This window comes from Rutidosis leptorrhynchoides, chromosome 5 (assembly GCF_046630445.1).
Source record: "Rutidosis leptorrhynchoides isolate AG116_Rl617_1_P2 chromosome 5, CSIRO_AGI_Rlap_v1, whole genome shotgun sequence".
NCBI lineage: Eukaryota > Viridiplantae > Streptophyta > Magnoliopsida > Asterales > Asteraceae > Rutidosis > Rutidosis leptorrhynchoides.
Window position 1 is genome coordinate 414,486,959 of NC_092337.1, and position 27,494 is coordinate 414,514,452.

Genomic DNA, 27,494 nt, shown 5'->3' on the forward strand with positions numbered 1-27,494 from the left:
TGTATGTGGATGACATTGTGATTACTGGGAATAGTGAAGCTGAAATCAAAAGGTGTAAGGATTTTTTAAACACAAAATTTAGAGTTAAAGATCTTGGCAAGCTAAAATACTTTCTGGGAATTGAGTTAGTTGATCAGTCAAATGGTGTTACTTTGTCTCAAAGAAAGTATTGTCTTGAAGTAATTTCTGAATTTGGATTGTTTGCTAGTAAACCTGCTATAACACCTATGGAATGTGGTATTGTTTTTGATAACTCTGATCATCATAGTAGTTCTGATTTTTTGTTAGACAATGTAAGTGAGTATCAAAAACTCATTGGGAAATTAATATATATAACTCTAATAAGGCCAGACATTGCTTATGTGGTACATTGTTCAAGTCAGCATATGCATTCTCCACTTAATTCACATTTGAAGGCTGCTTTAAGAGTATTAAGGTATCTGAAGAAGTCTCCAGGTAATGGTATCTTTATTTCCAAGTCTGAAAGGTATACTCTTTCTGCCTTTGTTGATTCAGATTATGGAAAATGTAATTTTTCAAGAAAGTCTGTTACTGGTTTTTGTGTTTTTCTTGGAAAATCTTTAATTTCTTGGAAATCAAAGAAACAGTCAACAGTTTCTAGATCATCTGCAGAAGCTGAGTATAGAGCCTTAGCTTCTATAACTTGTGAGATCATTTGGATACTAAAAATACTTAATGATTTAAAAATTTTGTCTGATTTTCCAGCTAATATTTTTTGTGATAATAAATCTGCTCTTCAAATTGGAAAGAACCCTGTTTTTCATGAAAGAACAAAGCATTTTGAAATAGATTTGCATTTTGTAAGAGAAAAGATTTCAAAAGGGATTATTAGAACTGAGCAGATTGATTCTGCAGAAAACATTTCAGATATATTCACAAAGAGTTTAAATGGTGTTCATCATAATCTCTTATGTGAAAAATTAGTTATGTTGGATCCGTTTTCATGTTCAGATTGAGGGGGAGTATTAACTTTTATACATTACTTTTACAATCTAACATGAAAATTGTATATTCTGCTACTTATTTCTGGGTTAAGTTTATTGCAGATTGTTCCAGCTTGAAGTGTAGCTGTGCTAAAGAGTTGTGTAGCTGCACAAGTCTAAGTCTGCATGGAGTTGGGATGCTGTATTTTTAAGTTATTGGACTCTTAATTTATTTGTGATCAAAATGGGTCTTAAATATTTAAGTTGGAGTATACTCAAGATCAAGTCCAAAGTGAAGCCCAAAAGAAGCCCAACACCACTTGAGCCCATGAAGTCTAAATTATTTGGTTATAAAAGGGGTTTTCTGGAATAATTTATTCATTCAGGTTATTTTTTCTTTCACTGTATTTCTGTATTTTCTCTCTCGTTCTCACTTTGAGATCTAGGACTTTCTGTTTCACAAATTGTTTAAATCTTGAGAGTTTTATGCTTGATCTTTGGTTCATACATTGTGAACGAGTGTGTGAGAGTGATGTACTTTGTTATTCTGTAATCTTGTGATTGATTACAGATTTGGTTAATCATCGATTGTTCTCTTGTGTTTGAAGTTCCTTGATCTATGCTTTTCTTCATAATGTTTATATTTTCATATTATAAATTTATAAAAACAAGAACCCACAACTACCTGCACTTTTCTTTAAAATAATTATAACACCCTACTTTTTTTTTTGAAATCACAGCGGAAGTAATTAAAACAACCATAAGATAATTCTTTATTAAACACAAGTATTTATTATTCAAAAACCCGCAATATGGTGTTACTTAACAAAACGGTTTCATTATTACAAAATCACGACATCAGAGTTCCAAAGGTTGTCAAACATATCCACTAAACATCCCATCTTCTCCCAAATACTAGCATGCAATAATCAACAACCTGCAGGGAAGATGAGAGGGATTAGCACGAAGCTAAGTGAATGAAACTATCATAACAGCATTAGCATACAGTATCAAATCATACAACTGTGGGTAACAACTATCAACAAACAACTTTGCCATCTCAGAGGACCGGCAGCCAGGCCTGACCTGCAACCCTAGCTGATCGGGATAGAGTTTACCGATAGTTCCTGTTACTGACTCCTTCGCATAGAAATCCAGACGCAATGCATGTGTCATTCAAAGCTATACTACACAGATAGTAACACTCGAACCCAACCTCACAAATCAAGGTTGACCTCATGAGCTCAGCCTCACAAATCAAGACTGGCTCCCAGCATCCGACCTCACAAATCAAGATCGAATCAACTGGTGCACATATAATCAACACATCATATCAACATTATACTATCATGGCAATCTAACCGGTCGGTCAGGGCAACAGTAGCATAACTAGCTACTCTATACTAATATCTGAAAGGATAGTTCCACTCACCGATATCCACAAGTACTCAGTGGTCTAATATTACTGAGTCTTCTGTTTACTCTTATCACCTGAGAATAATATAATTCAATTCAGTAATCAAATCTCGGTTATATATATACCAACTATTAAAAAATCCAACAACACTTAAATGTCAATTAATAACCAAATAGTCAATCTGTACGGTTGTGTGATGACCCGAAAATTTCTGACCAAATTTAAACTTAATCTTTGTATGATTAACATTTCCGACACGATAAGCAAAGTCTGTAAAACTGAATCTCAAAATTTTTGAACCACTTTCATATATTCAAATACCTTTCGGTTGTTCTTGACGATTCGCGAACAATTATATGTATATAGATACATATATATATATACTATAACTTGAAAACGTAACAATGTATTAATTGTTTGATACCGTACATTAAACTTATTGGTTTAAATATTTATTTGAATATATATGATAAGTTGGAATATTAATTATATGAATAACTTGCGACGTATATTTAAAATGTGTTTATGAATGTTGAAAATATATATTAACTTGGTTATAAAATGATTTGTTATTATATATATATTAACAAATAGCGAGGCAATGATTTATAGAAGTAAATGACCAAAACACTCGAAAGTTTAAGATACACTTTGAATGATATAGTTTATTGATAATTTAAGACAATATTTTGACAAAGGTACGAGTCACAAAACGTAAATTGCGAGTTTTCTAAGCGTATGAAAATGCGTTCGAGAAACCGGAATCGGGACATAAGTCGAGTGACAACGTACGAGTCATCGGAACGAAAATTACAAGTCAACTATGCACATGAATTTAATATAATATATAATTAATTATTTAAATTATATATATTATATATATTATATAATAATATGTCGACAAACAAGAAAACAAAAACATTTTGAGCTGGATCAGGCGACCATACGATCGCATGGAAAATACACTAAAAACCCATGCGATCGCATGGGCATCAGATTCCAAAAAGTTGCTTATAAAAGGCCAGTTTCTGCTCGAGTTTATTTACACATATATTACTCCATAAGTTATTTATTTATTTAAATTATTATTATTATTATTATTATTATTATTATTATTATTATTATTATTATTATTATTATTATTATTATTATTATTATTATTATTAGTATTATTATTAATAATCATATCACTTAAAATACTACGACGAGGTCATGAGCGTGTCACTTTCAAAATGGGTTTTCAAGCGGGATAGAGCTAAGGAAACTATGGGTTACTACTAAGGAGGTTATGGGTATTGTTCGAGGGTATTGCTCGTAAGTCAAACTAGTGTTTATCATCTTCGTCGCGTCTACGTACTTTTCTGAAATATTGAATCACAATATTGATACGTAAGCATTTATATTTTATCTTTTATAAATTAATAGTGTATCCATGTCTAGTGCTCGAGTATATATGTTTATGCATGCTTGTATACTAAATTTCGTCGTTAAACAGTTTATAATGAATCACTAATTAAATACATATACTACTGGTAAAAGGTATATGATATACATGTTTTTGGAAAGCTGGCGAAAAATCAATAACTTTTCATTTAGATATTGAATAGTTTCGATAAACGGATTAAAAGATATGATCAACTGAATTATGATTGACGTTAATTGAAATTGCTTTTGAATCTGCAATTAAGATTTAAACAACTTATTTACGAGATTGATAAAGTGAACTTTTAACTATTACCAACCGAGTAAATGAATCCTTATATAAGGTACGTCTCGTTTGTTGAACTATTGTCAAAATTGACTTTTTGAAACGACTTTGGATAACTTTTGTATGTCGATCTCGAGCATTGGGATTGTGATACATTATGACCTGACCTAGCTTGATAGACATTTATTGACCAACATATGTTCTCTAGGTTGAGATCTAGGATTATTTGATATTCCGAGTTTCGGTCACATTACGATGAACAACTTTATGTGCTGCTAAGGTGAGTTTCATTGCTCCGTTTTTAATTGCTTTTGCAATATATATTTTTGGGCTGAGAATACATGCAATTTATTTTAAACGCAATGGATACAAGTACATACTTAATTCTACACTGAGTTTGAACCGAAAATCCCTTAGCTTTGGTAACTAGTAGCTGCCAGTACATAGGATATGGACTGGTGGACGCGAATAACAGTATATGGATCCATAGGGCTTGACATCCCCGTCCGAGCTAGAGCGCTAGCCTTTTAACGGACGTGTGTTATTTGAGTTTAGGAGACGTTGGTTTGCGTCTATTAAAACGAATGGGGTATTTATCATTATAACGTTAAAGCTTAGTTACCAGGGTGCTCTGTTACGTAGAATCTATTGACAAACTTTTGATAAACGTTTCTGGATGAAACAACTGAAATCTTGTGATCCACTTTTATATACAGATTATACAAAACAATAAAACTATGAACTCACCAACCTTTGTGTTGACACTTGTTAGCATGTTTATTCTCAGGTTTCCTAGAAGTCTTTCGCTGTTTGCTTATATGTTAGACAAGCTATGTGCATGGAGTCTTACATGACATACTTTTCAAGAAAACGTTGCATTCACCAAATCATCACCATGTATCTTATTTTGACTGCATTGTCAACGGAAGTATCATTGTAAACTATTATATTACGATGATTGTCTATATGTAGAAATCATCAGATGTCGAAAACCTTTGATTTAAATATTCATTTATGGTGTGCCTTTTCAAAAGAATGCAATGTTTACAAAACGTATCATATAGAGGTCAAATACCTCGCAATGAAATCGATGAATGACGTATTGTCCATACGAATTTGGAGCGATCGTCACAGGTTGGGTTCATCCGTACGGTTCGGGTCCTGATCCGCACAGATCGAGTTCATCACATGTAGCAGAAACTGTTCGGACCACTTAACACCAATCACTATTTCGATATATTTTAAGCATAAAAATGGTTCAGACAATACCCAAACACCACGACTAAACTATATTCAATACTAATTTTGTGATTCAAACAATATAGAACAATAACCAATCCTATTTGTAACAAAACCCATAAAACTATAACTTAGGAACTAGCAGTCAACATTTTCACCATGTATCACAAACGATCAAATTGGAACATATTCACCAAGTTTATCAAATCTATAACCATCATCAATTTCTACAAATTACAACTAATAACAACCAAATTAAATCATTATATTCAAGTTTCTCATTAACCATACTAGAACCATTCATTTAGATAAGTGATTCACGAGAAATTAAAATCAACTTACCTTGCTTCAATTGTAGATTAACATGAATTATTAAACACTTATATTTATCTTGAATCAAATTATGGACTCATAAATTAGAGTATAAAATTACGAAGTATATAACGTTCGTCGGTAGGATAATCCCTCTATTCTAATTGTTATCACAACTAAAATAAAATGATAGTTACACATATCCATATATACCGATTACCTTAACATGAGTAACCTCCTCAATTAATATATATTGGAATTAAACCCACTATCTACATATAATGATCACGTTAGACCGTCTTAACGGGATCTAATTCAAACAAACTTATATTTTATGTGACCATCGTCACAAACGATTCCACTTAATAATTTATCAAGTCATAATTTATCATTTCTCTTTTATATTTAGTCGTCATTATTTATCCATAATTCAAATATCATATTTATAAAATATAATAAAAATAATATTATTTATTTGTTTCATCTAGGCCACTAATCAGGGTGTTACAATAAGGAATACCAATCTTCATAATCACGGCACTAACGTCACCGTAACAATTCATATTTTTGTGTTCATCTTCACCAAATTAATGGATTCATAACACAAAATCAAAATAAGATTTGTAAATCTGATACAATTCATAACACAAACTCAAAATTCATAAGACTAATTGGAGATCCAATATAATATTCATTCATCTTCAACAACATTTTGAGATCTAACTCAATACTAAACTTTAATACGAAAATACAATTTTTGTAGCTTCATGAGTTGATTTAGAAACTAACTACACTATTACTTTTCAATATTTCATTCCCATCGAGCTATAGACTAAAATGTGAACAATTTTTAAAAAAAAAAAAAAATGATAACTCGATCAATATAAAGAATTAATGTCTGGAATTTTGCAGATACCTTAACAAAAAGATTCCGAAACTATCTGCATTATCCGTTTATGTTAAAACGCCCTAGATTTTCAAATCAGCTAAGCAATCAACAAAAGTCAAACCGAGTTCTAAACTTGATTTTAGGCAATTTAAATATGAAATCAGAAACGAAAATAGAGTGCAATCTGCTACAAATTAAAGAGAACGTCAAACAGAGTGCAACCTAGCTGCAAATTAAAGAGAACGTAACAGAGTGCAACCTGCCAGATTTCGCACCGGTGACAGCCGTCAACTTCGCACCACCACTTCCGTCGTACCATCGCTGCAGATCTGGAAAAATTATACGATGATGATGATCGAATACTTTTTTGCTCTGAACTTTGAATCAATCATCACCACCGAACTCTTCATCTACCTCCATCGAACTTGGGGTTCGTTTTTTTTGGTTAAAGATGAAGAGAAACGATTGAGGTGTTTGTAATCTCACTGATTTGCAGGTTTGATTTTAACATTTTAATTTAGGTTTGATTTGTTCATATAAAGGTCATGATTAAATTTGTAGGTTTGATTTGCAGGTGTGAAAACTCACGATTAAATTTTGATTTAGGTTAGATATACCTTCAAACTTATATATATATATATATATATATATATATATATATATATATATATATATATATATATATATATATATATATATATATATATATATATATATATATATATATATATATATAAAAGAATTTATAAATTTATAAATTAAAAATATATAATTATAAGATATTTTGCGCCGGTGGTCCCTTGTTTTTAGTGAATAAAAAAGTAAAAAGACGATTATACCCTCACATGCATTGCACATGACAGGGGTTAACGGACCTTTTTAACATAAAGTTGACGGAGGGACTCGAATTGCAAAATAAAAATAATTAAGGGACGCTGATTGTCAAATTAAAAACTGAGGGACCAAAGTAGCAATTTAGTGTATAATTGAGGGACCAACTTAGAAAAAATCTAAAATAGAAACCAAAATACAAATACAAATTACAATTCAACATTTACCTTTAATAAGTTGTCCTTGACCAATTTTGAAAGCAAACGATTGCTTACCTAGAAACCATCCTTTATATTAAAATGCAGCTATAATATAATCCGATCGGAAATTGATATAAAACTGCAAATTAGAACTTATATCATACTCTGTATAACTTAAGCATAATAAGAAGAAATCATATAAATATATGCAGTTCTCAAATTATAATAATAAAACCACTTAGAAACAGATTGTGATGTAAGTTAATAAAATGAAATAGGTAGTAACAAATTGTACAAAACACAATGCAAGCAGCTGCATTCATACAATACTTGCATAAAGTACAATTATACCAAAATCGCAAAAAAACTTCTGTTTACACAACATAAAAAATAACGGCAACTAACAAAAACACAAATTATAAACAACTACAACATATAAAACATTACGAATATAACTACATACACATAAATCAACAATAATAAGATTGAATACCTGACAGTAACATCAAAAACCAGTACGAAAGTAACCGAACCTGCAGAAATAACGGCAAAGAGAGATGAACAAACTAATTAGAAAATCAAAACGCACGCATCACTGAACACTTACAGAACATAAAATGAAATTGACTTTTCTAAGAGGCTCTTCGTGTAAATTGGCTAGCGAAAGCACCAACTTCAACAAATAAAACTACAAATGTAAGGATAAACATAAGTTACAAATCTGAAACATGGTGTAGTGACCCGAACTTTTTCATGTTTATATATATTAAATGAAATTGTTATCTACATGATTAAATGTTTCCAACATGTTAAGCAATCAAATTTGTTAAGACTTGATTAAATGAAATAAGTTTCATATAGACAATTGATCACCCAAGTTGACCGGCGATTCACAAACGTTACAAAATTGTAAAAACTACATGTTGTGGTATATATATAGACATATATATATGGTTGACATAAGATTATGATGAGTAAGTATCTCACTAATTATATTAACAATGTGTGATATACATAAGAAATGAGATTACTAAGTTAAGAAACTCGAAATGATATATATAACGATTATCGTTATGATAACGTCTACTAAATACATATGTATCATATTAAGATATTGATACACTATATTTAACATGATAAAATGATATTTAAATATATCATTAAGTGTGTTAACAATGAACCACATATGTAAAAACAAGACTACTAACTCAAGAATTACGAAACGAGACTTATATGTAACGATTATCGTTGTAACGACATTTAAATGTATATATATCATATTAAGATATATTAATATATAATAATATCATGATAATATAATAATTTAACATCTCATTAGATATAATAAACATTGGGTTAACAACATTTAACAAGATCGTTAACTTAAAGGTTTCAAATCAACATTTACATGTAACGACTAACGATGACTTAACGACTCAGTTAAAATGTATATACATGTAGTGTTTTAATATGTATTCATACACTTTTGAAAGACTTCAAGACACATATCAAAGTACTTCTACTTAACAAAAATGCTTACAATTACATCCTCGTTCAGTTTCATCAACAATTCTACTCGTATGCACCTGTATTCGTACTCGTACAATACACAGCTTTTAGATGTATGTACTATTGGTATATACACTCCAATGATCAGCTCTTAGTAGCCCATGTGAGTCACCTAACACATGTGAGAACCATCATTTGGAAACTAGCATGAAATATCTCATAAAATTACAAAAATATTAGTAATCATTCATGACTTATTTACATGAAAACAAAATTACATATCCTTTATATCTAATCCATATACCAACGACCAAAAACACCTACAAACACTTTCATTCTTCAATTTTCTTCATCTAATTGATCTCTCTCAAGTTCCATCTTCAAGTTCTAAGTGTTCTTCATAAATTCCATAAGTATAGTTTCATAAAAATCAAGAATACTTCCAAGTTTGCAAGTCTACTTCCAAGCTTTCTAATCCATTCCAAGTAATCATCTAAGATCAAGGAACCTTTGTTATTTACAGTAGGTTATCTTTCTAATTCAAGGTAATATTCATATTCAAACTTTGATTCAATTTCTACAACTATAACAATCTTATTTCGAGTGAAAATCTTACTTGAACTTGTTTTCGTGTCATGATTCTGCTTCAAGAACTTTCAAGCCATCCAAGGATCCTTTGAAGCTAGATCTAATTTTATTATTTCCAGTAGCTTTATCCAGAAAACTTGAGGTAGTAATGATGTTCATAACATCATTCGATTCATACATATAAAGCTATCTTATTTGAAGGTTTAAACTTGTAATCACTAGAACATAGTTTAGTTAATTCTAAACTTGTTCGCAAACAAAAGTTAATCCTTTTAACTTGACTTTTAAAATCAACTAAACACATGTTCTATATCTATATGATATGCTAACTTAATGATTTAAAACCGAAAAACACGAAAAACATCGTAAAACCGGATATACGCCGTTGTAGTAACACCGCGGGCTGTTTTGGGTTAGTTAATTATAAACTATGATAAACTTTGATTTAAAAGTTGTTCTTCTGGGAAAATGATTTTTCTTATGAACATAAAACTATATCCAAAAATCATGGTTAAACTCAAAGTGGAAGTATGTTTTCCAAAATGGTCATCTAGACGTCGTTCTTTCGACTGAAATGACTACCTTTACAAAAACGACTTGTAACCTGTAATTCTGACTATAAACTTATACTTTTTCTGTATAGATTCATAAACTTAAGTTCAATATGAAACCATAGCAATTGGATTCACTCAAAACGGATTTAAAATGAAGAAGTTATGGGTAAAACAAGATTGGATATTTTTTGATTATTTTAGCTACGGGAAATGTTTAACAAATCTATACAAATCATATCCTAGCTAACTTATATTGTATTATACATATATTCTAATATATTATGTAATCTTGGGATACCATAGACACGTATGCAAATGTTTTGACATATCATATCGACCCATGTATATATATTATTTGGAACAACCATAGACACTCTATATGCAGTAATGTTGGAGTTAGCTATACAGGGTTGAGGTTGATTCCAAAAATATATATACTTTGATTTGTGATCTAGCCTGAGACGTGTATACACTGGGTCGTGGATTGATTCAAGATAATATATATATCGATTTATTTTTGCACATCTAACTGTGGACAACTAGTTGTAGGTTACTAACGAGGACAGCTGACTTAATACACTCAAATCTTTAAAACATAATAAAAATAGTTGTAATTATATTTTGATCATACTTTGATATATATGTACATATTTGTATAGGTTCATGAATCGATCCGTGGCCAAGTCTTATTTCCGAGGAAGGAAATATCTGTGAAAGTGAGTTATAGTCCCACTTTTAAAATCTAATATTTTTGGGATGAGAATACATGCAGGTTTTATAAATGATTTACAAAATAGACACAAGTACGTGAAACTACATTCTATGGTTGAATTATGCCCCTTTTTATTAAGTCTGGTAATCTAAGAATTAGGGAACAGACACCCTAATTGACGCGAATCCTAAAGATAGATCTATTGGGCCTAACAAACCCCATCCAAAGTACCGGATGCTTTAGTACTTCGAAATTTATATCATATCCGAAGGGTGTCCCGGAATGATGGGGATATTCTTATATATGCATCTTGTTAATGTCGGTTACCAGGTGTTCACCATATGAATGATTTTTATCTCTATGTATGGGATGTGTATTGAAATATGAAATCTTGTGGTCTATTGTTACGATTTGATATATATAGGTTAAACCTATAACTCACCAACATTTTTGTTGACGTTTAAAGCATGTTTATTCTCAGGTGAATACTAAGAGCTTCCGCTGTTGCATACTAAAATAAGGACAAGAATTAGAGTCCATGTTTGTATGATATTATTTAAAAACTGCATTTCAAGAAACATATGTCGATGTAATATATTTCTATTGTAAACCATTATGTAATGGTCGTGTGTAAACAGTATATTTTAGATTATCATTATTTGATAATCTACGTAATGTTTTTTTTAAAACCTTTATTGATAAAATAAAGATTGTGGTTGTTTTAAAAATGAATGCAGTCTTTGAAAAACGTCTAATATAGAGGTCAAAACCTCGCAACGAAATCAATTAATATGGAACGTTTATAATCAATATGAACGGGACATTTCAGTTGGTATCCGAGCGTTGGTCTTAGAGAACCAGAAAATTTGCATTAGTGTATCTTATCGAGTTTGTTAGGATGCATTAGTGAGTATGGACTTTGACCGTGTTTTCTTTAAAAATGATTGCTTAACATTTTTGTTGGAAACTATATATTATTAACATGTAAATATTATGTGATATATTAATCTCTTAACATGTTTGATATTGTGTGATAGATGTCTACCTCTAGCACAAATCCCATTGACTCACCTAATAATAACGAAGAGTCGAATATATATTGGCAAGATTCACAAGTTCCCGAACAACCGGAAGGAGAAACGGAACCGGAAGAAGAGGAACCAGAAGAAGAGGAACCGGACGAAGAAGAGGTTCTGGAGGGGGGAATAGTAGGAACCACAGAAAACCGGTCAAATAAAAGAAAATCCTCAACCAATGGACCAAAGTTAATAATGGTCAATGGTGTTTCCGCTAAGGAAGCAAAATATTGGGAAAATTACCAATTTTTCGATGAATCGGATCCTGATGAGGATTCCGATGATGTTATAGAAATTACCCCGACCCAATTTAATGAGACAAAAGAAAATAATAACAGAAAAGGCATCAAAATAGAGAAATCTGATTCCGATCCCGATGAACTTTATATGTACCGTCAACACCCGTATTTTCAATATCGTGACAATAACCCGGGAACTTCTAAACCACCAGGTTTTTCTAAACCAATGTGGAAAACGACGATTCGTATTAGAGGAACATCATATATCCCTAAAAGATTAGGAAAAAGAACCAAGTCCGAAGAAGAAGAAACCAGTGATTCAGATTAGAGGGGTGTGAGCATGTTGTGTAATAAATGTATTGTAGTGTGCTTGTACTTTTATGTTCTATGTAAAAATTGCTTGTATTGTTTGTTAATACGAATCTAATCCTTGTCTATTTTACAGTAAACAAACAAAATGGACGTTAAGGGTAGACAACCGAATATTTTAGAAGACCTACCAGAGGATATGATTGAGGAAATCTTGTCTAGAGTCGGTTAGAATTAATCAGCACATTTAGTTATGGCGAAATTAACTTGTCAAACATTTGAAAGACTTTCCAGAAATGCCTTAGTTTATAAAAGGCTTTCCTTTGATAGGTGGGGTGTATCACATTGGGGAGACTTTAAGTTACGCCGTATTTTCTTTAAAGCGTTAAATACGGGGAACCCAAATGCAATTTTACGCTACGGGTTAAGAACCTATTTTGACTCAACATATCTCAACATAGGATTTCGTGAATTAGAAAGAGCTTCTAATATGCAACATAAAGAAGCATGTTATGCTTACGGGTTAGTGATGTTCGCTTCTTACCAAAGTGAGAAAAAGAACATCGGATTGCAGCTTTTAAATAAAACTTTCCCACAAGTGACGGATTCAGTAGTTGGGGTGAGAAACAAAGTTTTTAGATTATTACGGGGCTGTTGGACATTACGAAACCCTTGTCCTTTTGATGACATTACAACATGCTGCCTAGCTAATGGTCATAACGGTTATTTTTCACAAGACCAAGGATGGGAAGTCGTCTTAGTAAAACCAGAATGCATGACTTGTTTCTGGACTTATGAATTACGTGTCTTTATTTTCTTTGCTGAACAACTTGCGTATTAACTAGATTTATCTTCAAAACTGTCATGTATCATAGTGTACTATATTTCATGTTATATGTAATATAGCGAAGTTATAAGTTTGAAGAATATTTGTATGTGATATATTATTATAATCAGTTTTTCATATGGAATTGTAGTAGTTGAATTGTATATTAGCTACTAAGTATGAACTTAACGGGTAGGTAGTACCCGAATTTAAACTTATAAAATGCTAATATGAAGAAAAAGCTTTTATAAATGAGTTCATATTATGCTACGAGATACTATTGACTACTCTTAATATTCTGTATGATTAAATTGTTTCATTTGACTATTTTGAAGGAAATGGCACCGACTACTCGACACACCTTGAATATGAGCGAAGAGGAATTTCGTGCCTTTCTTGCTTCAAACATAGCCGCAGTACAGGCCGCGCTACATACCAACAATAACTCTGAATCTAGCAATACAGCTAACGGCACAAGAAATCGTGTAGGATGCTCCTACAAAGAATTCACTGCCTGCAAACCTTTGGAATTTGATGGAACCGAAGGACCAATTGGATTGAAACGGTGGACCGAGAAAGTCGAATCGGTGTTTGCCATAAGTAAGTGTACTGAAGAGGACAAAGTTAAGTACGCTATGCATACCTTCAAAGGTATTGCGTTAACATGGTGGAATACCTATCTAGAGCAAGTGGGACAAGATGCTGCTTACGCGCTACCGTAGTCAGCATTCAAGCACTTGATGAACGAGAAGTACCGTCCCAGAACCGAGGTCAATAAGCTCAAGTCAGAACTTAGAGAGTTACGAACACAGGGATTCGATATTACTTCGTACGAAAGACGATTCACAGAATTGTGCCTATTGTGTCCGAGAGCGTTCGAAGATGAGGAAGAGAAGATCGACGCATTTGTGAAAGGGTTACCGGAGAGAATCCAAGAAGATATAAGTTCACACGAGCCTGCCTCCATACAAAAGGCATGTAGAATGGCTCACAAACTAGTGAACCAGATTGAGGGAAGAATTAAAGAATAGGCGGCCGAAGAGGCCAACGTGAAGTTAGTTAAAAGAAAGTGGGAGGAAAACGGTGATAAGAGTCACCAAAACAACAACAACTATCCCAACAATCGCAACATCAATCGCAACTACAACAAACGGCACAACAATAACAATAACAACTACAATAATCATCCCAACAACAATAACAACCGCAACAACAACAACAATCAGAAGCAGCTATGCCAAAGGTGTGAAAAATATCACTCGGGGTTCTGCACCAAATTTTGCAACAAGTGTAAAAGAAATGGTCATAGCGCGGCGAAGTGTAAGGTCTACGGACCAGGGGTTAACAGAGCGAAAGGAACAAATGGTGTCGGAACGAGTAATGGCGGAGCAAGTAGTGTCGGAGCAAGTTATGCCAATGTAGTTTGTTATAAATGTGAAAAACCGGGCCACATTATTAGAAATTGCCCGAACCAGGAGAACACGAATGGACAAGGCCGCGGAAGAGTTTTCAATATTAATGCAGCAGAGGCACATGAAGACCCGGAGCTTGTTACGAGTACGTTTCTTATTGACAATAAATCTGCTTACGTTTTATTTGATTCGGGTGCGGATAGAATCTATATGAGTAGAGATTTTTGTGCTAAATTAAGTTGTCCATTGACGCCGTTGGATAGTAAATTTTTACTCGAATTAGCAAACGGTAAATTAATTTCAGCAGATAATATATGTCGGAATCGAGAAATTAAACTGGTTAGCGAAACATTTAAGATTGACTTGATACCAGAAGAGTTAGGGAGTTTTGATGTGATAATCGGTATGGACTGGTTGAAAGAAGTGAAAGCAGAGATCGTTTGTTACAAAAATGCAATTCGCATTATACGATAAAAAGGAAAACCCTTAATGGTGTCCGGAGAAAAGGGCAACACGAAGCTACATCTTATTAGTAATTTGAAGGCACAAAAACTAATAAGAAAAGGTTGCTATGCTGTTCTAGCACACGTCGAGAAAATACAAACTGAAGAAAAGAGCATTAATGATGTTCCCGTCGCAAAAGAATTTCCCGATGTATTTTCGAAAGAATTACCGGGACTACCTCCACATCGATCTGTTGAATTTCAAATAGATCTTATACCAGGAGCTACACCAATAGCTCGTGCTCCTTACAGACTCGCACCCAACGAGATGAAAGAACTGCAAAGCCAACTGCCGGAACTATTAGAACGTGGTTTTATTCGACCAAGCACATCACCATCGGGAGCTCCTGTTTTGTTTGTCAAGAAGAAGGATGGTACATTTAGGTTGTGTATTGACTACAGAGAGTTGAACAAACTTACCATCAAAAACCGTTATCCACTGCCGAGAATTGACGACTTATTTGATCAACTACAAGGCTCGTCGGTTTATTCGAAAATCGATTTACGTTCTGGATATCATCAAATGCCAGTAAATGAGGATGATATTCCAAAAAGTGATTTTGGGACGCGTTATGGTCATTACGAGTTTATGGTTATGCCGTTTGGATTGACTAACGCACTAGCTGTGTTTATGGACCTTATGAACCGAGTGTGTGGGCCATATCTTGACAAGTTTGTCATTGTTTTCATCGATGACATACTTATTTACTCAAAGAATGATTAAGAGCACGAAGAACATTTGAGAAAAGTGCTAGAAGTATTGAGGAAAGAAAAACTGTACGCTAAGTTTTCAAAGTGTGCATTTTGGTTGGAAGAAGTTCAATTCCTCGGTCACATAGTGAACAAAGAAGGTATTCAGGTGGACTGGAGGACATCGGCATGACGGATCTAGCTTTCCGTGCCTTTCCTTGGAGGACCTTACCAGGCATGAGGGCAAGCGCTTGGAACTAGAAGCCTTGTCTTTTGACTCATGTCACGTCGATCGTTGAGTACCGTTGAAAAGTGGGAAACCCCGAAAACTCCGAAACACATACGCCAGTTTTTAGGACTAGCTAGTTACTACAGAAGATTCATCCAAGACTTTTCCAGAATAGCAAAACCCTTGACTGCATTAACGCATAAAGGGATGGAAAGATGAACAAGAGAAAGCGTTTCAATTGTTAAAGAAAAAGTTAACTACGGCACCTATATTGTCATTACCTGAAGGGAATGATGATTTTGTGATATATTGTGACGCCTCAAAGCAAGGTCTCGGTTGTGTATTAATGCAACGAACGAAAGTAATTGCTTATGCGTCTAGACAATTGAAGATTCCAGACAATTGAAGATTCACGAACAGAATTATACGACGCATAATTTGGAATTAGGCGCGGTTGTTTTTGTATTAAAGACTTGGAGGCACTACTTATATGGGGTCAAAAGTATTATATATACCGACCACAAAAGTCTTCAACACATATTTAATCAGAAATAACTGAATATGAGGCAGCGTAGGTGGATTGAATTGTTGAATGATTACGACTTTGAGATTCGTTACCACCCGGGGAAGGCAAATGTGGTAGCCGACGCCTTGAGCAGAAAGGACAGAGAACCCATTCGAGTAAAATCTATGAATATAATGATTCACAATAACCTTACTACTCAAATAAAGGAGGCGCAACAAGGAGTTTTAAAAGAAGGAAATTTAAAGGATGAAATACCCAAAGGATCGGAGAAGCATCTTAATATTCGAGAAGACGGAACCCGGTATAGGGCTGAAAGAATTTGGGTACCAAAATTTGGAGATATGAGAGAAATGGTACTTAGAGAAGATCATAAAACCAGATACTCAATACATCCTGGAACGGGGAAAATGTACAAGGATCTCAAGAAACATTTTTGGTGGCCAGGTATGAAAGCCGATGTTGCTAAATACGTAGGGGAATGTTTGACGTGTTCTAAGGTCAAAGCAGAGCATCAGAAACCATCAGGTCTACTTCAACAACCCGAAATCCCGAAATGGAAATGGGAAAATATTACCATGGATTTCATCACTAAATTGCCAAGGACTGCAAGTGGTTTTGATACTATTTGGGTAATAGATGATCGTCTCACCAAATCAGCACACTTCCTGTCAATAAGAGAAGATGACAAGATGGAGAAGTTAGCACGACTGTATTTGAAGGAAGTCGTCTCCAGACATAGAATACCAATCTCTATTATCTCTGATAGGGATGGCAGATTTATTTCAAGATTCTGGCAGACATTACAGCAAGCATTAGGAACTCGTCTAGACATGAGTACTGCCTATCATCTACAAACTGATGGGCAGAGCGAAAGGACGATACAAATGCTGGAAGACATGCTACGAGCATGTGTTATTGATTTCGGAAACAGTTGGGATCGATATCTACCGTTAGCATAATTTTTCTACAACAACAGCTACCATTCAAGCATTGAGATGGCGCCGTTTGAAGCACTTTATGGTAGAAAGTGCAGGTCTCCAATTTGTTGGAGTGAAGTGGGGGATAGACAGATTACGGGTCCGGAGATAATACAAGAAACTACCGAGAAGATCATCCAAATTCAACAACGGTTGAAAACGCCCAAAGTCGACAAAAGAGCTACACCGACATTAAAAGAAAAGATATAGAATTTGAAATTGGAGAGATGGTCATGCTTAAAGTTGCACCTTGGAAAGGCGTTGTTCGATTTGGCAAACGAGGGAAATTAAATCCAAGGTATATTGGACCATTCAAGATTATTGATCGTGTCGGACCAGTAGCTTACTGACTTGAGTTACCTCAACAACTCGCGGCTGTACATAACACTTTCCACGTCTTAAATTTGAAGAAATATTTTGCTAAAGAAGATCTCACTATTCTGTTAAATGAAATCCAAATCAACGAAAAACTTCAATTCATCGAAGAACCCGTCGAAATAATGGATCGTGAGGTTAAAAGACTTAAGCAAAACAAGATACCAATTGTTAAGGTTCGATGGAATGCTCGTAGAGGACCCGAGTTCACCTGGGAACGAGAAGATCAGATGAAGAAGAAATACCCGCATCTATTTCCAGAATATTCGTCAACACCTCCAACTGCTTAAAATTTCGGGACGAAATTTATTTAACGGGTAGGTACTGTAGTGACACGAACTTTTCCATGTTTATATATATTAAATGAAATTTTTATCTACATGATTAAATGTTTCCAACATGTTAAAAAATCAAACTTGTTAAGACTTGATTAAATGAAATAAGTTTCATATAGACAATTGATCACCCAAGTTGACCGGCGATTCACGAACGTTATAAAATTGTAAAAACTACATGTTGTGGTATATATATAGACATATGTATATGGTTGACATAAGATTATGATGATTAAGTATCTCACTAAATATATTAACAATGTGTGATATACATAAGAAATGAGATTACTAAGTTAAGAAACTCGAAATGATATATATAACGATTATCGTTATGATAACGTCTACTAAATACATATGTATCATATTAAGATATTGATACACTATATTTAACATGATAAAATAATATTTAAATATATCATTAAGTGTGTTAACAATGAACTACATATGTAAAAACAAGACTACTAACTCAAGAATTACGAAACGAGACTTATATGTAACGATTATCGTTGTAACGACATTTAAATGAATATATATCATATTAAGATATATTAATATATCATATTATCATGATAATATAATAATTTAACATCTCATTAGATATAATAAACATTGGGTTAACAACATTTAACAAGATCGTTAACTTAAAGGTTTCAAATCAACATTTACATGTAACGACTAACGATGACTTAACGACTCAGTTAAAATGTATATACATGTAGTGTTTTAATATGTATTCATACACTTTTGAAAGACTTCAAGACACATATCAAAGTACTTCTACTTAACAAAAATGATTACAATTACATCCTCGTTCAGTTTCATCAACAATTCTACTCGTATGCACCAGTATTCGTACTCGTACAATACACAGCTTTTAGATGTATGTACTATTGGTATATATACTCCAATGATCAGCTATTAGCAGCCCATGTGAGTCACCTAACACATGTGGGAACCATCATTTGGCAACTAGCATGAAATATCTCATAAAATTACAAAAATATTAGTAATCATTCATGACTTATTTACATGAAAACAAAATTACATATCCTTTATATCTAATCCATATACCAACGACCAAAAACACCCACAAACACTTTCATTCTTCAATTTTCTTTATCTAATTGATCTCTCTCAAGTTCCATCTTCAAGTTCTAAGTGTTCTTCATAAATTCCATAAGTATAGTTTCATAAAAATCAAGAATACTTCTAAGTTTGCAAGTCTACTTCCAAGTTTTCTAATCAATTCCAAGTAATCATATAAGATCAAGGAACCTTTGTTATTTACAGTAGGTTATCTTTCTAATTCAAGGTAATATTCATATTCAAACTTTGATTCAATTTCTACAACTATAACAATCTTATTTCGAGTGAAAATCTTACTTGAACTTGTTTTCGTGTCATGATTCTGCTTCAAGAACTTTCAAGCCATCCAAGGATCCTTTGAAGCTAGATCCATTTTTCTTATTTCTAGTAGTTTTATCCAAAAAACTTGAGGTAGTAATGATGTTCATAACATCATTCGATTCATACATATAAAGCTATCTTATTCGAAGGTTTAAACTTGTAATCACTAGAACATAGTTTAGTTAATTCTAAACTTGTTCGCAAACAAAAGTTAATCCTTCTAACTTGACTTTTAAAATCAACTAAACACATGTTCTATATCTATATGATATTCTAACTTAATGATTTAAAACCGGAAAACACGAAAAACACCGTAAAACCGGATATACGCCGTTGTAGTAACACCGCGGGCTGTTTTGGGTTAGTTAATTAAAAACTATGATAAAATTTGATTTAAAAGTTGTTCTTCTGGGAAAATAATTTTTCTTATGAACATGAAACTATATCCAAAAATCATGGTTAAACTCAAAGTGGAAGTATGTTTTCCAAAATGGTCATCTAGACGTCGTTCTTTCGACTGAAATGACAACCTTTACAAAAATGACTTGTAACCTGTAATTCCGACTATAAACTTATACTTTTTCTGTATAGATTCATAAACTTAAGTTCAATATGAAACCATAGCAATTGGATTCACTCAAAACGGATTTAAAATGAAGAAGTTATGGGTAAAACAAGATTGGATATTTTTTGATTATTTTAGCTACGGAAAATGTTTAACAAATCTATACAAATCATATCCTAGCTAACTTATATTGTATTATACATATATTCTAATATATTATGTAATATTGGGATACCATAGACACGTATGCAAATGTTTTGACATATCATATCGACCCATGTATATATATTATTTGGAACAACCATAGACACTCTATATGCAGTAATGTTGGAGTTAGCTATACATGGTTGAGGTTGATTCCAAAAATATATATACTTTGAGTTGTGATCTAGCCTGAGACGTGTATACACTGGGTCGTGGATTGATTCAAGATAATATATATCGATTTATTTCTGTACATCTAATTGTGGACAACTAGTTGTAGGTTACTAACGAGGACAGCTGACTTAATACACTCAAATCTTTAAAACATAATAAAAATGGTTGTAATTATATTTTGATCATACTTTGATATATGTACATATTCGTATAGGTTCGTGAATCGATCCGTGACCAAGTCTTATTTCCGAGGAAGGAAATATCTGTGAAAGTGAGTTATAGTCCACTTTTAAAATCTAATATTTTTGGGATGAGAATACATGCAGGTTTTATAAATGATTTACAAAATAGACACAAGTACGTGAAACTACATTCTATGGTTGAATTATCCAAATCGAATATGCCCCTTTTTATTAAGTCTGGTAATCTAAGAATTAGGGAACAGACACCCTAATTGACGCGAATCCTAAAGATAGATCTATTGGGCCTAACAAACCCCATCCAAAGTACCGGATGCTTTAGTACTTCGAAATTTATATCATATCCGAAGGGTGTCCCGGAATGATGGGGATATTCTTATATATGCATCTTGTTAATGTCGGTTACCAGGTGTTCACCATATGAATGATTTTTATCTCTATGTATGGGATGTGTATTGAAATATGAAATCTTGTGGCCTATTGTTACGATTTGATATATATATAGGTTAAACCTATAACTCACCAACATTTTTGTTGACGTTTAAAGCATGTTTATTCTCAGGTGAATACTAAGAGCTTCCGCTGCTGCATACTAAAATAAGGACAAGAATTGGAGTCCATGTTTGTATGATATTGTTTAAAAACTGCATTTCAAGAAATATATGTCGATGTAATATATTTCTATTGTAAACCATTATGTAATGGTCGGGTGTAAACAATATATTTTAGATTATCATTATTTGATAATCTACGTAATGTTTTTTTTAAAACCTTTATTGATAAAATAAAGGTTATGATTGTTTTAAAAATGAATGCAGTCTTTGAAAAACGTCTCAAATAGAGGTCAAAACCTCGCAACGAAATCAATTAATATAGAACGTTTATAATCAATATGAACGGGACATTTCACATGGGTACCTATCTTTGTGCAGTCTTCATCCCGAATTAATCAATCAATCATGAATATAAAACCATAGTTAATACACTTGTGTTAATTGCCAGTTAGTCATGAATATAATCTATATATGTAGCTTCAGGTGAATCTGAAAAAGAAATTAAATATATTCGTTCTACTTATTAATAACTCAATCTGGTCACTAATAATTTGAACCGTGATCTGATCAACTTCATATATTCAATCCATTCAATTCAATTATGGGTAGGCTAATAAAATTAAATTTGAAAACCGTAAAATGGACCTTCAAATTTCACCCGAAAAACAGAATACAGAAGAAACAAACCTGAATAACATCTCTCCTTTAGTTTCTGCTTCCACCCGTAGTGGCTAGTCTTCTCATAGCGTTGGAGGGTTGATGCGGCATCTGATTCTGATTAGCAAACGCAATCAATGTAGCTGACTATTCACGTAAAACCTAATTGATTTCGGCAATTTATGAAAACGCAATTGATTCCGGTTAGTGGAGTTCGTGGCGCTCATTAGTCGGCTTTGTGGCAGCGGCGGTGATGGCGGTGGAGATGCTGGGCGCCACTGGTAGTGAAGGCACTGTTTAATGTGGAAGAAAAGTGGGGTGTTTAATTTAGGGCAAAAGTCAGGGGTTTAAACTTGGGGAAAAAGAAGGTTGAGAGTGATGGGTATCGTTTGTAGTAGTTAAACGGCATAATTATGGGTGCCATTTAGTATATAAGGATAATATGTCATTACTCCATAAAACATTTTTAATATTGTATTTGTTTTATAGTCTAGTTTTTACAATTTTAGAATGTTCTATTCTCAAAACATAATATTCTTTCCGTCCAAAACATAATATTCTTTAATATTGTATTTGTTTTATAGTCTAGTTTTTACAATTTTTGAATGTTCTATTTTCAAAACAATAATGTGTTGTTTAATTTGTCAGTCATTAAATGTTGTCATAAAATAATCAATAAATTAATTGTTTATTTTAATATCAAATAAAATTACCTTAAATTTTCAATAATAAAAGGATCATAATTGAAACTTTTGTGATTTATAATACGGATTACTTATTTAGTGTGTAAGGAACAATAATTTTGAGAAAAAAAATAATAATAAGGTGGATAGTTTTTATGCAACGACTCAAGTATTAATATCAAATACTCCATTCGTCCTATAAAAAAAGTCCGCATTACTATATATATATATATATATATATATATATATATATATAACAGAGACTGAGATCACCCGAGGGGGACTAAACCACCCGTTGCAATCATCTCCCGTTTTGACTATGCCGATGCAGTGATAATAACTCCGCCCTATAGTTATATTTGTCCCAAATTTAATGTCTTTTACTTAAAATAACATTAAAATATCACTGAAACTTCAATTCTACCATTTTTATATATGAATGTCACCATAACAAATACTCATAATTTTTTCTGTCACATACTTTGTTAATGAAACTAATTAATTCGGATAACATATTAAACGAACGACAAAATAGACATTTTAATAACATATTTTAAATTTAATTTTTTTTGTTGGAGGACAATTTTTTATGGGATTTTTTTGTTGGAAGATACTCTTTATGGAACTAATAGAATAATATTAATATTTTGTGATTATATGACATCTAGAAGACGTATACGTGTAATCTCCCCCTTTCATATCTCTTTTTCATATCTCTTCAATATATTTTAGTATTTGCAATTATTTAGCTATACGAATATTATTTATGGGGTGAGAATGAAATATTTCCGTATGTGCCTACTTAAAATTGTCTCTTCTATTTCAAAGATCTAAAGAATTTGTCTTTAAATGGAAGTATACAATCCGATTTTAGCTAATACCTAAGAAAAATAATTACATGAATAATGAAAGCAAACAAATTGTACAAAAACATATTTGAGCTGTCGGTCAATTTTGGATTACTCATCATGGTGCCATGTCATCGGATCACTCGTTTAAATGGAAAAAATTGTTACATTATCTTGTTTTTTTAAGGGAAAAAGCAAGCTTGCATATGAACGAGATAAACTTCTATTCGAAAATTAGAAAACAACCGAACAAAGAAAAATGATATACGAGTAGGACCCAATTACCTTGGTCAAAAGAACTAAAAGCTACCAGCCCACTAATACCACTCCCAACCTCCGCCCTCATTCCTCCCTCATCCGCCATCCGCCCTCTTCAGGACTCCATTAGCAATCACCCCGCCCTCACTCTCCCTCATGCGCCCTCAACCACCCCGCCCTCACTCATTTCTTCCTCATGACATAATGCAGGACGGATTTAATTAATTTTGTGCAACACATACTTGTACAAAAGCTAAAAAACTTGTACCTTAAATTTATTTTTTTATTTTTTTATTATTTTTTTTTTGGAAAGGCAGCCAATTTATTATATATAGGAATGAAATTTACAAAGTATATAACTCAGTACAAGGAACACACCTAAACTCTCACCATTGACAGAAGGTGGAATTGACTAGTACTATCCTAAAAAGACAGTAGGTACATTTTCCCTTTGTCACACACTGAAAACCAGAACAAAAACACAATGACCCATTGACAAGAAGGCAACGAATCTTCCAGTACTAGATGAAAATATGCGGGTTATGTATTCAATTGTACCAGTCGATTACCTTTTCCTTGCACCTCTTCGCGATCCACTCGAAACTTGTAACTTGGATTTCGTTTAAAGCGACCGGTGCGTTCCAACATTTATTTGTAAACACCTTTTGATTTCGGTTTTTCCAAATTAAGTAGGAACATGTCCACACAACCGATTGCCAATTAACTTTCCCCATCGATGAGCTCGCTTGACCCGAATCAATGAAAAGGTCCCCGACATTAATAAAGGGAATCCCACCTCGCCCCCACCAATCAAAGACTTTGCTCCAAACCTCAAAGGCATGTTTACAATGAATTAAAGAGTGATTTACCGATTCAATATCGTCGTCACATAAGGGACAACAAACCAAATTGAGGTCAACTCCTCTTTTGTCAAGTTCGAATAAAACCGGAAGGCGCGTTTTCCTTGCTCTCCATACAAATACCTCCACTTTTTTTGGAACAAGTTTATTGTGTAAAGTCTCGCAATTTGAATCACTTGAGTTTAAAATTCTCGAGTTAAGCATGATCGTAAGAGCTTTTGTTGTGAAGATCCCGTTGCTAGCCGATGTCCACTTCCATGTGTCCGTCTTGTCCGGATTTAAAACCACACCCAAAATCACATCGGATAAACTTTGTAGTTCCCCTCTCGCTCGTCTGGTTGGTTCTCTTGCCCAATGCCAATTACACACCCAATTTGAACCGTTCCAAATGACCCGATCTTTGACCAAAGCATTAGTTGCGGTTTCAAGTCTCCAGAGTCTTTTGAATTTGTCTTTTAGTACCTCATTTCCAATCCATGAGTCGTTCCAAAATGATGTAGAGCCGCCATTACCTATATCTTTCACAAACAAGTTTCGAAAGGGAATGCCAATCTCAATAATGTTATCACCGGTTTTGATAATATCATTCCATACCGATTTGTAGGTCTCGACATGTGATGGATTATCAACCAATAACCCGCCCAATGGTCCATAGATACTCGAGATGACCTTGACCCACAAGGAGGTGGTTTCGGTTTTAAACCTCCACCACCACTTGCCAATCAAAAACATGTTTTTGCTTTTTAAATTCCCCAAATTTAACCCACCCTCCCCATATGGTAATTATGTAACCTCCCATTTGACCCACGAGATTTTTGATTTATTTCCCCCCGACCCTCCCCTAAAAAAAGAAGCCATACACACTCAAGTTTTTTAATCACAGATGGCGGCGCACGGAAGAGCGAGAAGTAGTACAACGGAAGACTATTCAACACCGATTTAACAAGAGTCAAACGTCCACCAAACGACACCGTTCTAGCTCTCCAATCCGAAAGACATTTCTCAAATTTATTAACGACCAGTTTCCAAGTATCTTCTTTTTTCATATTACCCCCAACGGGAAGGCCAAGGTAAATAAAAGGAAGTGACCCAACTTTGCATCCAAATGATCTCGCCATGCTCTCAACTTCATTTTTTTCCACACCCACTCCAATTAAACTACTTTTATGGTAGTTAACCTTCAACCTGGAAGTAAGTTCAAAACATTTTGTGGGGTTAACCTTAATTTATTTAATTAATTTTGTGGGGTATGTAATGAGGAATAGTATGTTATGGGAGTGTTATAGGAGGAAGTGGTGAGGAAGGTGGAGAGAGAAAGCTGATGTGGCGGTGTGTCCTGGAGAGGAAGTGCGTCATGGTTGGGAGTGGTCTAATCAAAACGCCTCAACATAAATAAAGTAACTAAAAATATCTTTATCGCTCCCGTGTTACACCCAATGTGCACCCAACACGCCGCAAGCACGCTGCTAACGCGGCGTGCTGGTGAGTTTTGTCGGCGGCGTGCTGGAACCAGGCAAGAAGAAGAAGGCCGCGTGTAGGGGTGGTTTTGTCGACGTAGTGGCTTTTGATTTGTAATTTTGCAAGGGATATATGGATATAGGCAACGTTCACATACACATACATATACATTCACATATCCACACATACATATACATTCTGCTACATACATATACAAACATATACATTCTACTACATACACAACTTCATCAATGGCACCGATGAGGGCTTCGTTCGACGTTCATTTTGGAGGTAATACAACGAGTGACTGGATCACTGGAAGTCATACGTTGGCGGAACGAAAATGGAATTTAACGGCTTTTACATTAATGACTTTGATTTTTTAAAGTTGTAAAAGTTAATCAAAAAAGAAATACCAGTCCCATATTTGAGTATTTGGTATTTAGATGAAGAGAAGACAGAAGTGATATTCCTGTGTAATAACGTATGGAAGAAGCTTAAAAAATGAGCCGGGGAAAATGGTAATCGAATTCAGTTGTATGTTATGAATTTAAGCACGTGAAAAACTAATCCGGTCCCTTCCGATTCTGGAAGTAGTTTCGAATCAGGAGCGTCGATGGAATGAGACTCTTAATAATTGTAACTTTCCGTTTTTTTAGGACTCTTAATAATTGTAGTAGGACTTTTAATAATGTTTTTTAAGAATTTTTAAATTATAGTAATCGTTTGCTTAATTTTAAGTGTGTTTTATTGATATAATTTGTTTTTATAATTACAAAATAATAATATAATTAATTAAACAAAATAAAAAGTAAAATCATTTTATATAATATGAAAAATGAAAAAAATATCCACCCCTACCCATTAACACGCCACTCAGCACACCACTCATTATTTACCAGCACGTCTATCAAGCACCCCACCCCGTACCCATCAACACGCCCATCACCATTAAAGATGGTCTAAGACCTTAACCCAGCTAGCCGGTGGCACGCCACTAGCACGACGTACTGGTGGGTAGAAGAGGATGGCGTGCTGGTGCCTGATGGCCGGCACGGAGGAGATGGCTGGCGTGTTAGTGTGTTTGGGCGACGTGGAAGTATATGATTGGTGTTTGTGTGTACCGTTTAACTCAACCAAAATTCAAACACTTTTATTTTCAAAATTTGCAACGAATATAAATTTAAATAAATACAATAAATTCAATAATAATAAATATATACCAT

The 27,494-nt window shown here is 33.5% G+C and overlaps 1 protein-coding gene across 1 annotated transcript; it reads right to left on the reverse strand.

Moving 5' to 3' along the window:
• Window positions 1-6,731: 6,731 nt before the first annotated feature.
• On the reverse strand, window positions 6,732-25,542 carry LOC139849950 (uncharacterized). The gene is made up of 4 exons (XM_071839559.1): window positions 24,520-25,542; window positions 8,148-8,228; window positions 8,034-8,073; window positions 6,732-6,838 (listed from the first exon to the last, which is right to left on the reverse strand). The coding sequence occupies exons 1-4, from the start codon at window positions 25,540-25,542 to the stop codon at window positions 6,732-6,734; spliced, it is 1,251 nt and encodes a 416-aa protein (XP_071695660.1).
• Between the last annotated feature and the right edge of the window lie 1,952 nt (window positions 25,543-27,494).